At 43.7% G+C, this 13,879-nt stretch overlaps 1 protein-coding gene across 2 annotated transcripts in view; it reads left to right on the forward strand.

Moving 5' to 3' along the window:
* Positions 1-351: 351 nt before the first annotated feature.
* The window catches only part of arhgef37 (Rho guanine nucleotide exchange factor (GEF) 37), a 31,042-nt gene continuing 17,514 nt past the window's right edge, over positions 352-13,879 (forward strand). Inside the window, exons 1-5 of one of the 2 annotated variants that reach the window (XM_076287396.1) lie at positions 352-649; positions 3,243-3,400; positions 4,682-4,813; positions 11,379-11,549; positions 11,898-12,027. In XM_076287396.1, the coding sequence (XP_076143511.1) occupies positions 4,724-4,813; positions 11,379-11,549; positions 11,898-12,027 (391 nt within the window). In that variant the 5' untranslated portion in view covers positions 352-649; positions 3,243-3,400; positions 4,682-4,723. The remainder of the gene's footprint in view (positions 650-3,242; positions 3,401-4,681; positions 4,814-11,378; positions 11,550-11,897; positions 12,028-13,879) is intronic. The other variant, XM_076287394.1, reaches the window with a different exon arrangement.

The following is a 13,879-nucleotide window of genomic DNA, read 5'->3' on the forward strand; positions in this document are numbered from 1 at the left end:
ATGCAATCGTGAGTTTGCCCGTTGCTAGCTTATTACCAATGACACACAAGCTTTTCTATTCCTATCACTATGTATTAATCACAACGATGACTAAAGACTATTTATAGCCATTAATGGGTCGCATTCCATTCTGTAAGCTGAGCATTGTTGGAACGCATTATTAATATAGTTTGTTTGGCTGGCCTACTGATTGCGGTTGCATAACGTTATGCTGCAAGGTGTGCCATTCCTTTAGCAATGTGTGGAATGCATAATAAGTGCCATAACGTCAGATGATACAACCGGTTCTACAGGACAGGACAGCGTGTGTCAGGTGCTGGAGTTTACAAAACGTATGCTCCCGCTGCTGTCATCAGCAACCAACGAGTCTTATTTGCTGTGCGCCGTACACCCTTATGCTACACCGCGGTCTAGATGCACAGTGACTGCTGACCGACTAGCCTACTGATACTGACAAGCTTGTGTAGACTTACGGTGTTGGCTTGCTATAGATAGGTAGTAAGGAAAGGATGATAATAAAATAATGTTTCCACCTCATCAAGACGTGACGATTGAGGAGGAGGAGGAGATGTCCGTGTGAGACCACCGTTGTGTTTACAGGAGGAGCAACAGTTGTCTGGACGCAGTGTCCACGATTGAAGCAGTCCACGTGAGTTAGCCAGCCTCAGCTAACATGCAGTGTGTAAAAAATGTCTCGCGTCGTTTTGCTCTCTGTAATCTACCGTTTTTCTAATGTCACTTAGATCTTAGTTATAACCATAGTAAAATGCAATGAAATTAATGGGTCAGTGGCGGCGGCGGCCACCTGCCGCCGCTAATGTTATTACCAGCGTAGCTAGCACTAGCCTGAATTTGTCCACAGTGGATAACGTTCCAGAAGCAGTATTTAGGCTAGTCGAACTTAGGCTATGACTATAATTAGCCAATGACATCACCGTTATAGCTGTCTGGCTGTGAAAATGACTCAAACGCTAACATATATTTATTACTCACTTTCAGCTGATGTTGATAACATGCTCTGGGCAACTTATTGTAACGTAGATGCACGTCAGTCCTCTCAGAATCTCAGATTTTCAGTAGGGCCTATATTTCCCCCCGTTATTGTTTAAAACCAGTTAGCAGGGATGGTTCTGTTTTTTTCGGGAAATGTTGCCATTTATTGTTATCTTTGGCTGTGAAAATGACTCAAACGCTAACATATATTTATTACTCACTTTCAGCTGATGTTGATAACATGTTCTGGGCAACTTATTGTAACGTAGATGCATAGGTCAGCATGTCCTCTTGTCATGGTAAATCTCAGATTTTCAGTAGGGCCTAGCCTATTATTCCTCCCCCCCCGTTATTGTTTAAAAGCAGTTAATAGACATTGTTAATGGTTGTTGGGTTAGATATGCTGAGCAAGGATGGTTCTGTTTTTTTCCGGAAATATTGCAATTTATTGTTATCCTTTGACGTAGCTGGAGGTAACCATAGAACCTCAAACTGAAGTTATGAATTTGTTTTTGGCTTGATCGTGACATATGTCAGCGTGACTTTAATTTACTTTCGCTTTCCTTATTTCCGTGCATTATTTTTGCTTATCAAAAGTAGCCTAACTCTGCTTTCCTCTTCCTTTGTTCCATAAGTTACACAACATTCTCTCCAGTCGTGACTGTCACGCCTCCTTGGTCTTTGGTGATGTTGATTGCTCGGGTCAGGACCTCAGAGCCCTCAGACCTTTTGTTTCGGGCCCACGCACTGACACAACTGCCCTACAGCAGGACACCTCTCACTCACTGCTGCTCACAGTGAGGGGTAATGGAACACATCTGGCACTGACTGACACAGATATGGCCAGGATCTGGAGTGGATCTGTCAGGTCAGAAGCATATGTCTCAGTCAGAATCAGTGTCTGCTGTTATGTGGCCATCGCCTGCAGAGAAAGTAGGCTGCATTCACTCAGTGTTCTTCTCAGATGTTATCTCTAGTCTTACACAGAGTGACAACAGTTAGGCGAGTGGTGACCAAACAGGCTTGTGTGTGTCTGGATCTACATAGCACCAAATGCCATCATCCTCACTGTGCTTGTCTGTCATTCAGTCAGCTGATGGGTCTGATTAGATTGACTATTCACTCAGTATACGCTCATTTAATTTAAGGTGTGTTGATTTCTCAGAAGCACATTGTTCACATATCTCTGGCCTGTAGGGAGGAGGCAGGGCAGCTGCAGGGTGGAAGGCAGCACATTGCTGCAGATGTGCTCTCAGCAGCAGGCAATATGTTCTCACTGCTCAGCCTTTGTCTGTTTCCGTTTACTGGGTCAATAACCCTCAATGCTTCTCAGGCTGAGGGTTTGTGGTTATAGGCCCTTGCACTCTCCATGTGAAGCTTCCTGACACCAGCCTGTGTGTGTGTGTGTAGGTGTGGGTGTTAGAGAGCAAGTGTGTGTGAAAGTGTGTGTGCGGAAGCGACTGGTTGTTTTGGCTTTAGCACCCCAGTGGCCTTCAGATGAGCAATACACATTTAGGGGAGAGTTGGGACACAACTCCAGCTCTTTTGTTTTCCCTTCCTTCCTCCCTACACACACACACACAGATACTCTCTATCTCTCTCTCTCTCTCTCTCTCTCTCTCTCTCTCTCTCTCTCTCTCTCTCTCTTTCAGCCCAACTGTCTGTCGCAGATTTAGTCCCCAGTTTTTTTCTTTACTCACTCCTATTCTCTTTCTCCCTTTACCCCATAGTCTCACTGTGTGTGTGTGTGTGTGTGTGTGTGTGTGTGTGTGTGTGTGTGTGTGTGTGTGTGTGTGTGTGTGTGTGTGTGTGTGTGTGTGTGTGTGTGTGTGTGTGTGTGTGTGTGTGTGTGTGTGTGTGTGTGTGTGTGTGTGTGTGTGTGTGTGCTTTGGAGTTTGTGTGTGTGCGACCCACCCTTCTGCTTGCCTGTGTGTGCGACCCACCCTTCAGCCTGCTCCTGATCTGCCACCAGCCAATCATGTCGCTGCCCAGGGGGCGTTACTTCCCCCCCCCCCCCCCCGCCTGCTGCAGTCAATCAGCCTATTCAGAGAAGAGGGCTTATCCCCTCCCCCCTGCTCCCACCCACCACACACACAGACACACAAACACACACACCCTCCTCTTCACACAAACACACACCCATGCCACATGAGGCGGTGCTACTCGCATCTAAAGTTGGCAAGACTGCACTGTGTGTGTGTGTGTGTGTTTGTTTATGTGTGTTTCTGGTGTTTCTGCTCTGTCTGCAGCTGCATTCTCAGCCTCTCCATAAACACATGCAGTGCAGCACGGGACGACCCAGCAGGCATCTCTCTCTCTATCTCTCTCTCTCCCTCCCACTGTCTCTCTCTCTCTCTCTCTTCCCGAGTCTCTCTCACAGTCTTCATCTCATACAGAGCATCCAAAGGTAACAGTGTGTTTAAACTGGGCTTTTCTGTTGTTGCTTTATGATGTTAAGGCATGCCAAGAGAGGCATGGTTACCCTGTACTGCAGCAGCTGTGTGTGTGTGTGTGTGTGTGTGAATGTGTGTTTGAAACCTGCTGATGTAGAGATTTTTAGTTTGTAAGCTGTTTATCTGACAGACCACAGAGAGACCAAAGGAAAAATAACCTGCGTTATTATCTGCATTGTTATTCTCGAGCCTAATTACTTCCAATCATTCCTAATTACTAAGTAAGTGATGTCTTTTCTCTCCGTGCGACAATCCTACTGTGGCACCTCCTCGTCACTGCAGACACACCTAGCCCTGACTAAGAATAGTTCCTCTGTGATGAATGCATGTGATGATGAGCCATGCTCTCCAAGGATGACCTCTTGCCTAATGACTACTCTTATCGCATTCGCTGACTCACACTCACCACTTGTTTGTGATCTTGTTTTTTTTGTTTTTGTTTATGTGTCAGTCATGTGAGGTTTCACTGGCGTCTGCTGGATCAGCAGCTTGTTGGGTGCAGGAGGGTCTAAGCTCATGGGCTTGTTTGTATGGGGAAGCTCAGTGCTCAGAGCCCAGTGCCAGGCCTGTGCTGAGTCTAGGGCTGTGATCAAGGCCTGGACTTAGTTCTTCTCTTCTCTTTGCTTCCCTGTCTTCTGTTCATTTCTCTTCTCTTTGCTTCATGTCTCTTTTCTTCTCCTCTCTTCTTCACAACCATCACATCATCTTCTCTTCTTTTCTCTTCTCTTCTCCTCTCTTCTTTACAACCATCACACCCTCTTCCCTTCTCTTCTCTTTTCTTCTCTTTGCTTCATGTCTCGTCTCTTCTCTTCTCCTCTCTTCTTTACAACCATCACACCCTCTTCTCTTCTCCTGTCTTCTTTACAACCATCACACCCTCTTTTCTTCTCTTCTCTTTTCTTCTCTGCTTTGTTTATCTTCTCTTGTCATCTCACCCATCACACCCATCATCACACCATCTCCTCTCCTCTCCTCTCCTCGCCTCTGGGATTATCTCCTTTCACCATCGAGACCATAAACCATCACAATTTATTTGAGGAAGTTATATAAAGTGGTTGCCAACACAACCATTTTGTTACCATTAAAGTCTACATAATTTGGTTTTAAATACTAGTCCGTTAGATTTAAGCTATTCACTTCATCATGACTGCATGCCCTCTCTTCTCCTCTCCTCTCCTCTCCTCTTTACACCAATCAACCTACCTGTCTTTTCTCCTGTATCTCCCTGTATGTAGGCACCTCCCTGTTTAAAGAGAAGCAGAGAAGAGGAGGAGAAGATGAGGGGGGCGGGAGGAGCAGAGGAGAGTCCTCCTTCTGAGGAGGCGACAGGTGAAGAAGAGGAACCCACCAAAGAGAAGGAGAAGGAGGTATCTTCATTTCTCCGTACATTTACAGTTACTGATTTAGCAGACACTTTTATCCAAAGCGACTTACATATGTCAGTTATATTACAAGGGACACTGTCCCTAGAGCAACTCGGGGTTAAGTACCTTGCTCAAGGGCACAACGGTGTAATGCAGGAATTGAACCCACAGCTTTTCAGGCTACTGCATGCTAGCCCAGCTCCTTAATCACTACACTACCACAGCCCCTAGTGGAACTCTCAAGGATTAAAGTTCTCTGTCGTACGACGGATTTCCGTCAATTTGATTTTAGAAATGTCATATTTGAGATCGATGCAGATCCGATGAGAAAAAAAAAAATAGGAGGGGGGGGATCATCACCTTTTCTTTTCCTTTTTTTTAAGGCAACTACAAATATTAGGTCTGATGAATTAAAGTGTGTGATGGTAAATGTTAAAAGACCTAATAGTGTTCTTGAGAACTTTATGTGTCTCAATCAGTGACGGCTCAAGAAGATAGCCTAGCCTACCTCAGCCATGAGTTCCGCTTTGTTTATGTTGTAGCTACACGCTTGTCTCATTGGCCTGGGGCGTTTGCTTAAAAAAAAAAGAACACATATGGAGGACTAATAACGGTCTAAAAGTTGGATTATAGTGACACAATCGAGACAGCTGATGAGGTTGGCAAATCCGTTTAACTTTTTTGGATATGATATTGTGAGCTCTATGTGCGAATTCGGAGAAGAAGCGTAGGCTGTGTTCTTTCCGTGCATCAATGTAGACAATTTCTTACTATCGCGAACTCTTGTCAGGGGAGGTCATTCATTTTGGGTGTCACCTATGACTTGAACAGATAGCCTGCTATGCCACCCCATGTAGGCTACTATTATTGTTACAGTTTTTAACAAGTGACGCAATATAAACCGTATGCAATGTATTATCCCGTCTGTTATGACATGTACAACAATGTTTTTCACAATTTGCAACGGAAGGTTTTGACTGAGCATGTTAACATAAAATAATAATAATATTGTCATCATCGCGAACTGTTTAGTAAGTTTAGTCGTGTTTGTGACGCACAGACAGCCTTGTAGCCTATTTTGCTTTAGGCCTCACTTTTAACGACAGTAGGTTGTGAGTGTATGTTGACAAAAAATAACTATGCAATCAAAATAGTCAACTTAAAACTTTGCTATAAAATATTATTAATTTATAGCACAAAACCATAACCAGTATGCCTACCAGAACCTCGCATATTAGCGTAATTTGTGTGCGTCTATTTGGCAAGGCCACTAGCTGTCATGGATGCGTTGTTGCTAAAGGAAGGCAGGTGTCAAAAGTTAAAAAATAAATGGAGATGGGCAGCTGTTGGAAATGGGGGAGAACTAACAAGCCATGGTGTAAAGAAATTAAAGTGCCAGGGGCAGTGTTTGGCAAGTTACTTCAAAATCGTAATGTATTACTTATTACTGTCATTTCAAAGTAATTTGTTACATTATAATATTACTGTCTCTGAATTGTAAGGCATTACACTACTATTGTATTACTTTTAAGTTACTTTTACCAAAATATCTAAAAATATGGATTTGGAATTCTAAATGCAGTTTATTATGCTCAATGCAGCTCATTCCTTCTAATGGAGGGCGATGGGGTATAACATAATGACTGAGCTAGGCTTGTCGGTGTCCTTATGTGAACTTGCACAGGTAAACTTGCTCATCTTTACTTGCGTACGACTTCACACCAGTGCTTCAGACCAGAGCTGATGCTTCAACAATAGCCGTCACTGAAAAGCTGTTAGTGTCTTTGAACACAGCTGTTCTCACATTAGCTGATTGCGATAAAAATAAACCATTGTTGCCTAATTACCAATTATTCATTACACCTGTGTGTAGTATCTACTTTTTTTAGTGTGTTTCACATATAGTATTTTGCAGTATTTCTAAAATACAAAAATACACACCAATAAAGTATTTTGATACAACATTTCCTTCAACCCAATAAAATACAAATGACAAAATACTATTTTGTATTTGAAATACAAATACATATTACATGTTTCAGAAATACTACCCATCCCTGGGAACAGGCAGATTAGCCTACATCTTTATAGTTGACCATATGATGACATATTTAGGTTAATACTGTATTTCACCAGTTAGGGCACCAAAATGGCCACTGTGTAGCCTATCTTGACAAATTGTGGGTTACAATATACAGGTAGTGGGCTCTCTGATGATTTTAATGAGTAGGCCTAAGCCTAAAGTTACAGCATTTCTATCACAATTGATAATTGATTTTTACCACGTAAAAAAGCAACAAAAGCCTGGATAATGTGGTTTTAAAGAAGCCCTATGCAGGTCTGGTTATTCCTTCACTGTTTCTGGGTTTTCGCCTGATTTGGGCTCGCATTTTTCATGACATAGCTCCCCCTGCAGCTTCGGTAGCAAGTGACTGCTACGCTAAACCCCCACTAGCTAGCGAGCTAGCCATCAAGAAACCAAGCTAAACACATACAGGCTCACAATAAAACGGTCGAGCAAACACATTGTTCAAAAGACTATCAAACCACATTACAAAAATGAAGTTCACCCAAGGGTAGGCTACTTACAATTTCAACAGCAACAAAGCCAAGTCGGAGTCCGTTTTGCAGTCTTCTTAGAAACTACAATCTGACCACATTTTCGAGGCGCGATTGGATACTTCCGCTGAGTCACATCCGGATTTGTTCGGACCGCGACCAGAAAGTTGCATATTCGTTTTTTCCGCGGAGAAGCACTAGGGGGAGACGAAGCACCCACCAAACGAGCCAAAAAGTGTTGTAGAACCATCAGAACAACTCTCAGTGTGCTGAAAGTATGTTGAGGATGTGTGTTGGAGAAGCTTCCTGATGAAATAATGTGCTGTGTATGTAGGGGAGAGGGGGGGGCAGTGTACTGCAAGTATGGTGAAGGGACTTACTATTGCAAGCAGAGTACTGTATGTATGATGTATGTGAGTGATGACAGTGAAGATGTGTGTGTGGGCGGGAGGGGAGTGGAGCAGTGACTGTGTGTGTGTGTGTGGGTAGGTGGGGGCAGTGTGCTGTAAGTATGTAGAGGATGTGTGTTGGAGAAGATCCTGAAGACAATGTGCTGTGTATGTAGGGAGGGGGGGGGGGCAGTGTGCAGCAAGTATGCAGTGTTGTGCCAGTTCACAGCTTTTCTGAACTAGTTCAAGTTCAGTTCATACATGCTCAAAGTGAACAGTTCACGTTCAAAGTTCACAATTTTAATTCTGAACTAGTTCAAAGTTCAGTTAATTTTACTTTTTTCGTGAGATATTCAAATAAATACTTTTTTTCACACTACGAGCTAGAAATCACTATACGTTCTTTGAAGCTGCTCATTGTAGACATTTGCTCATGACACTGCAATTGTGGGTTTCTTACCAGGTGATGAAACTTGCAGCAGTACAGACAAGGTAGACCAGTCTCCGTGCCATCACTTCCACTAGCCATTTTTTTCTCTCTCGCTCCTCCAGCCCTCCGCGCTCTCGTCGTTGCCTGCTACGCGGCGTTGCTATGCCTACCCCGCTCTGCTGCAATTCATCACGGGTAACGTTGTGCGGAAGCCAGTATGCTATTCAACTATTCTCAGCCGGACACTACGTTGCCCGCAATGCATTGCGCACACAATGTCAAAACCATTTCTGTCTGGTGATACATGATTTAAGCGGCACCAGCGAGAATACAGGAGGGAGGAACTTTCTCTCGTTGCGTTTCAAAAGAGAAAACAGATGTCACTCAGTTTTCAATGGAAAACAAATTCCAACGTTCATTTACAGTGATATCTGCCGTTCATGACACATAATGTGAACTAATTCACGTTCAAGTTCTTTATTAAAAAATGTGTTGCGTTCAGTTCAACGTTCACGAAAAAAATGAGCGTGTTCAATGAACGCGTTCTTTTGAACTCGTTCACGCACAACACTGCAAGTATGTAGAGGAGGCTTACTGTAGCAAGCAGTGTGCTGTATGTATGTGAGGGGATGACAGTGATGATGTAAGTGTGTGTGTTTTTTGTGTGTGTGTTGGGGATGGGGGTGGGGTGGGGGGTACACATACAAGGAACACTGATGAAGGGCTAGACACGAAACGTTTGCACCTTGTTTCTTTGGCCTGCAATAGTGTGGTCTTACCTGAGGGTCAGCTGATGGTTCTCTTTCTCACACACAAACCCATGATATTTCATGCATGCATACATGCAGTGATACATGCAAAAGCACATCAAGCAGACACACAGTGAGCCCAGACAACACCGCACACAGAGGTTGACAAAGCACAGGTAAAATGATTGGTAAATTATTTTGAATTACATGCAAGAAATTTCATGCAAATAACAACAAAAAAGAAAATCCAAGCACACAGACAGAGGAGCAGACATGCAGCACCCCTTGAATGGGGTACAGCGACAATTATTACCACTTACAAAGACGAGAAAAAGTAATGATTTTGTACAAAGTATAAAACAAAGCAACAGCACACCAAGACAAAACAAAACATGCAGCATGCAGGAAACCACCACCAAATGAGATGAAAGGGACAGAAAGAAAGATACACAGACCTAGATATGTAAAAAAAGAATCTTGAATGAAACACACATGACCAATACAGTATAACACTGTCAAATATGATGACATCACAAACCAACAGACTAAAGCCAGCCTGGTACACCTGTGTCCCAGCATCAGAAGTGGAGGTGGGCAAGGGCTGATCCCCAGTATCACACTGTCCATGGTCTCCTGCTGTGAGGTGTCTGTCAACATCTTGTGAAAACAAATATAAAAAAGGTCAGCGAAGAGGGTACACAAGAGAAAAAAGATTACAGTACAGTGGACCCTGATATGCTCTACTCGATGTATTAAAAAATACATGAAAGACATTCAGAACATATTTGATGATGTTAAAGGTTACTGTTAAATGTTTACATCAATACTAGTGGTAATACATGTCTAGAGTGCATGTGGTGCATAAACTCTATGAGGTAGTGCATTTACTGTATTGGGAGGTAGCTAAACTCTGAAGTGAGAAGTGGATAAACTCTGTTTCTGAAATGTCAGAGGTGGGTAAACTGTGTTTACTTGCGTTAGCCTCCACTACAGCCCTGGTGACACGGTCATGGCCAAATATATGTGAAAGAGAACCGTAGCAATCTAACACAAAACGCAAACACACTGTTTAGTTGTGAAAGCTGCTTGATGATCACCACCACTGATCCCAACGCTATCCATGATGCTTTCATGACTATATGGACATTTACTTCAGGGCAATTTTGTTTTGGCTCATATTCGTGAATGACGAAATATCCTCTAATGTCAGACTGATCATGATTGTAGTGGAGGCTGTGTCAAAGGGAACACGGTATGCAAAATACACACAGAGCTAGCTAACGCGCAGCTTTTGAACATTACCGTGGCAATATCTCGCTTGCGGCAGACGGTGTCTCTGGACCTCGGGACAGGGCAGGCAGAGAGGTTTGCATGCACAGACGGCAAAGCGGTAGGAATTAACTTCGCCATCCTCTCACTCTTTAAACCAAGTGAGACCATCTTGGCATCCCCTGAGTGGTAATCCTCCTCCTTGAAATGTGCGCTGCATATTCTCGAGAAGGCGGTGACGGAGCTAGCTGAAAAATCTGCCCACCTAACCTTGACAAATTGCACCTAGCTTCGGAAGATCCCTTTGTCCTTGGGGAAGCAAAAGTCCAGTTTTGCTGGAGTTCTTGCACCCGGCACAAACACAGTAGTAAACCATTTTATCTATTTATTTATATATCTACTCTCTCCCTCTCTCCATCAGCTATCTATGTTATGTTATGCTATGCTATGCTATGCTATCTCTCACTACTATCTATCTATGCTATCTCTCTCTCACTATCTATCTATATATCTATCTACCTCTATATATCTATCTATCTAGGCTATCTCTATCTTTATATTTACTTATATATCTGACACTGTTACTCTCTCACTAGCTGCTACTCTCACTAATCCTCGTCTCTCTCAATGGTATCAAGGCGGCCTTTCCTATGTCGTCCCAAAACGAGTACCTCATGTGACGTCATGGAATGCATTGTGGGAGAAATAAGAATCATCGCAAACCTGTTGCTAACCGCTAAAATATCACCTACTTTTCCTTATTATATTTCTTTTTTGTGATACTTTACAACATCAAATACAATGGATAATTGTTTAAATGTTTATTACCAACTAGAAAATTGCCAGAAAAGACAAAAAAAAAACCCTGCACCACAGGCTTTAAGGTCATTTTTGCTACAATTGTTGCATAGGGCTTCTTTAAATATTAGTCCACCAATTTATTCCTTTTATCCTCTTGATTGCATGTTTTCAGTTGAGACAGAACAGCCATTGACATGAGTGTGTGTGCATGTGTATGTGTGTGTGCGCGTGCGTGCGTGCGTGTGTGTGTGTGTGCGTGCGTGTGTGTGTGTGTGCATGGTTGTGTGCATGGTTGTGTGTGTGTATGTGCTTGTGTGTGTGTGTGTGTGCATGTGTACGTGACACGTGTGTGTGTGTGTGTGTGCACATAGATGTCTGCGGAGGAAAAGGAGCGGTTAGCGTCGGAGCAGGCGGCGGTGTGGGAGCGGGCAGCCCAGAGGCAGGTCATGGCCATGGAGGAACTCATCCACACAGAGAGAACCTACCTGAAGCACCTGCAGCTCTGCACAGTCACCATCAGGAACAACCTGCAGAAAATACAGGTTCATACTCTCTCTCTCTCTCTCTCTCTCTCTCTCTCTCTCTCTCTCTTTACACACTCAGTGCACTCAGACACACATTATCAGGAAGATCATGCCCTAGATAGGCTACACATGCTACTAAATACACACACACACACACACACACACACACACACACACACACACACACACAGAGAAAAACACCTGTGCACTGTTACCATCATGTATAGCCAGCTAAAAAGTAACCAGAGATCTAAAAGTGCACACACACTTTTACACACCTCCAATGACTGTGTGATCCTTCACATCCGGTTTTTGAATGACAAAGTCTTTTTTGTTTGTTGTTGTTTGTTTGTTCCCTGCCCACAGCCTCCGCTGCCCAACCTGGATGGAATGTTCCAGCACATAGACGAGGTGATGGACGTGTCCGCCCGTCTGCTCAGTCTGCTGGACCAGACGCAGATGCAGCCCAGCGACGCAGGCTTCCTCCAATTCCTCTGTGAGTGACCTCACACAGACCACACCACACCACACCATACTACACCACACCATGCCATACCATGCTACACTCTACCACACCACACCATGCTACACCACAACACACCACACCATACTATAACAAATCAACCCTTATTTTCCATAAAATAAAAGCTGAGCTATACTCAAAAAGGGGTCTTTTCAATAGAATAATCTCCTTGGAGGGACGTTGTCTATATAGATAGCTAATTATGGCACCCACGTTTCATGCACAATCAAATGAACACAGAAATGGCTGATTTACCACGTATTGTATTTCTTATATGAATTTCTTATATGAAACAATTGCACAACAAACATCACAAACTGTACATTTTACAGAACAATCCCTTATTATATACAGACACACATTTGTGTAACCAGTAGTGTTATGGGTAGGGTAATGCTTGGCTTGTCTTTGCCTAGCCACTCCCATTCTGTGTCTTAACTTCTTGGCTTAGTTGAGCTTGTCTCTCCAGTGTGGTCACTCTTTCCGTCAAATTGGTCTGGGAATGGTAACTCGTGGTCAGTTACCTGAGTGACACCCCAGGTCTTACAAAGACGTTGCAAGAGCTGACTTGAATATCTTGCAAAGCCTGGGAGTTCTGCTGTCCCGCAAGGGAAAAAGCTCCATCCATTTTGTGTAATAATCAACAACCACAAAGAAGAACATGTGACCAGCCTTACTGTGAAGGAATGGGCCCATTAGATCCACCCCTAACATTTCCCCTGCGCTTTCTACCATAGTCTGCTGGATCAAACCAGCAGGCTTTTTATTGTCTGGTTTATACTTCTGGCATATTGTACAGCACTTGACATATTGCCACACATCATGCCGGATAGTAGGCCACCAGGTAACTTCAAGCAACCTCAACAGTGTCTTCCGTCTACCCAAATGGGCCCCCAATGGATTATCATGGCTGTACTGCAAAAATGACACCACCAAACTCTTGGGCAACACCAGCTGGTATTTCATGCCATCATTTTTGGTTGGAACACGTCTGTAAAGGACATCTTGCAGCACTTCAAAGCCAATCCGGTCAGATCGGTCATCATGTGGATCCATCTCAGCCATCAACTTTTGGACTTCATCACCCCTCTGGGCACGCCCGATTTCTTCCAGAGATGATGGTAAAGCGGGATTAAAGCTGGTGTGGCATGCCAAAGCTAAGACGGCGGTTTCAGGTGTTACAGACGAGCAAAAAACGGGACAAAGCATCCGGGACACAGCTGACACAGCCTTTCCTATATTGAACAAGTAAATTGCTGTAGACGTAAAGTCCACCGTGTCAGTCTGGAGGAAGTCTTCGGGCGGTTAAAAGTCCACATAAGAGCAGCATGGTCAGTGAACAGATCAAACTGAACTTCCTCTAGGAAGTGCCGCCATTTTTCAACGGCCCCACCGTCAGACACTCCTTCTCAGATACGGAGTAATTTAGCTCTGCACCTCTCAATGCTCTTGAAGCATATCCAATCACCTTTTCTCCTTTTTCAGTTTGCTGTATCAGGACAGCTCCCAACCCAACAGTTCTAGCATCAGTCTGGACCTGAAATGGCAACAACAGATCGGGCTGTGCCAGCACTGGTGCCGTTTGAAGGGCTTTCTTGAGCTGATCTAGACACTGGTTTTGTCGGGATCAACTCCCACGCCTTCACCAGTCACAATGTGCCCAAGAAACTTCAACTGTTGTTTGAAAAAGTGACATTTCTTGAGATTGAGTGACAGATTGGCTGTGTGCAACTTCGAAAACATTAATGTAAATGTACAATATCTTTAAGGTTTTGGGCGGTATCAGAAGAGTAGATAATTATATAATCTACGTACACAAAGCATA

The sequence above is a fragment of the Alosa pseudoharengus genome, unplaced genomic scaffold, assembly GCF_046254945.1.
Source record: "Alosa pseudoharengus isolate Yale_2024_CS ecotype anadromous, Long Island Sound unplaced genomic scaffold, YU_APseudo_1.1 YU_APseudo_1.1_scf_16, whole genome shotgun sequence".
Classification (NCBI taxonomy): Eukaryota; Metazoa; Chordata; class Actinopteri; order Clupeiformes; family Clupeidae; genus Alosa; species Alosa pseudoharengus.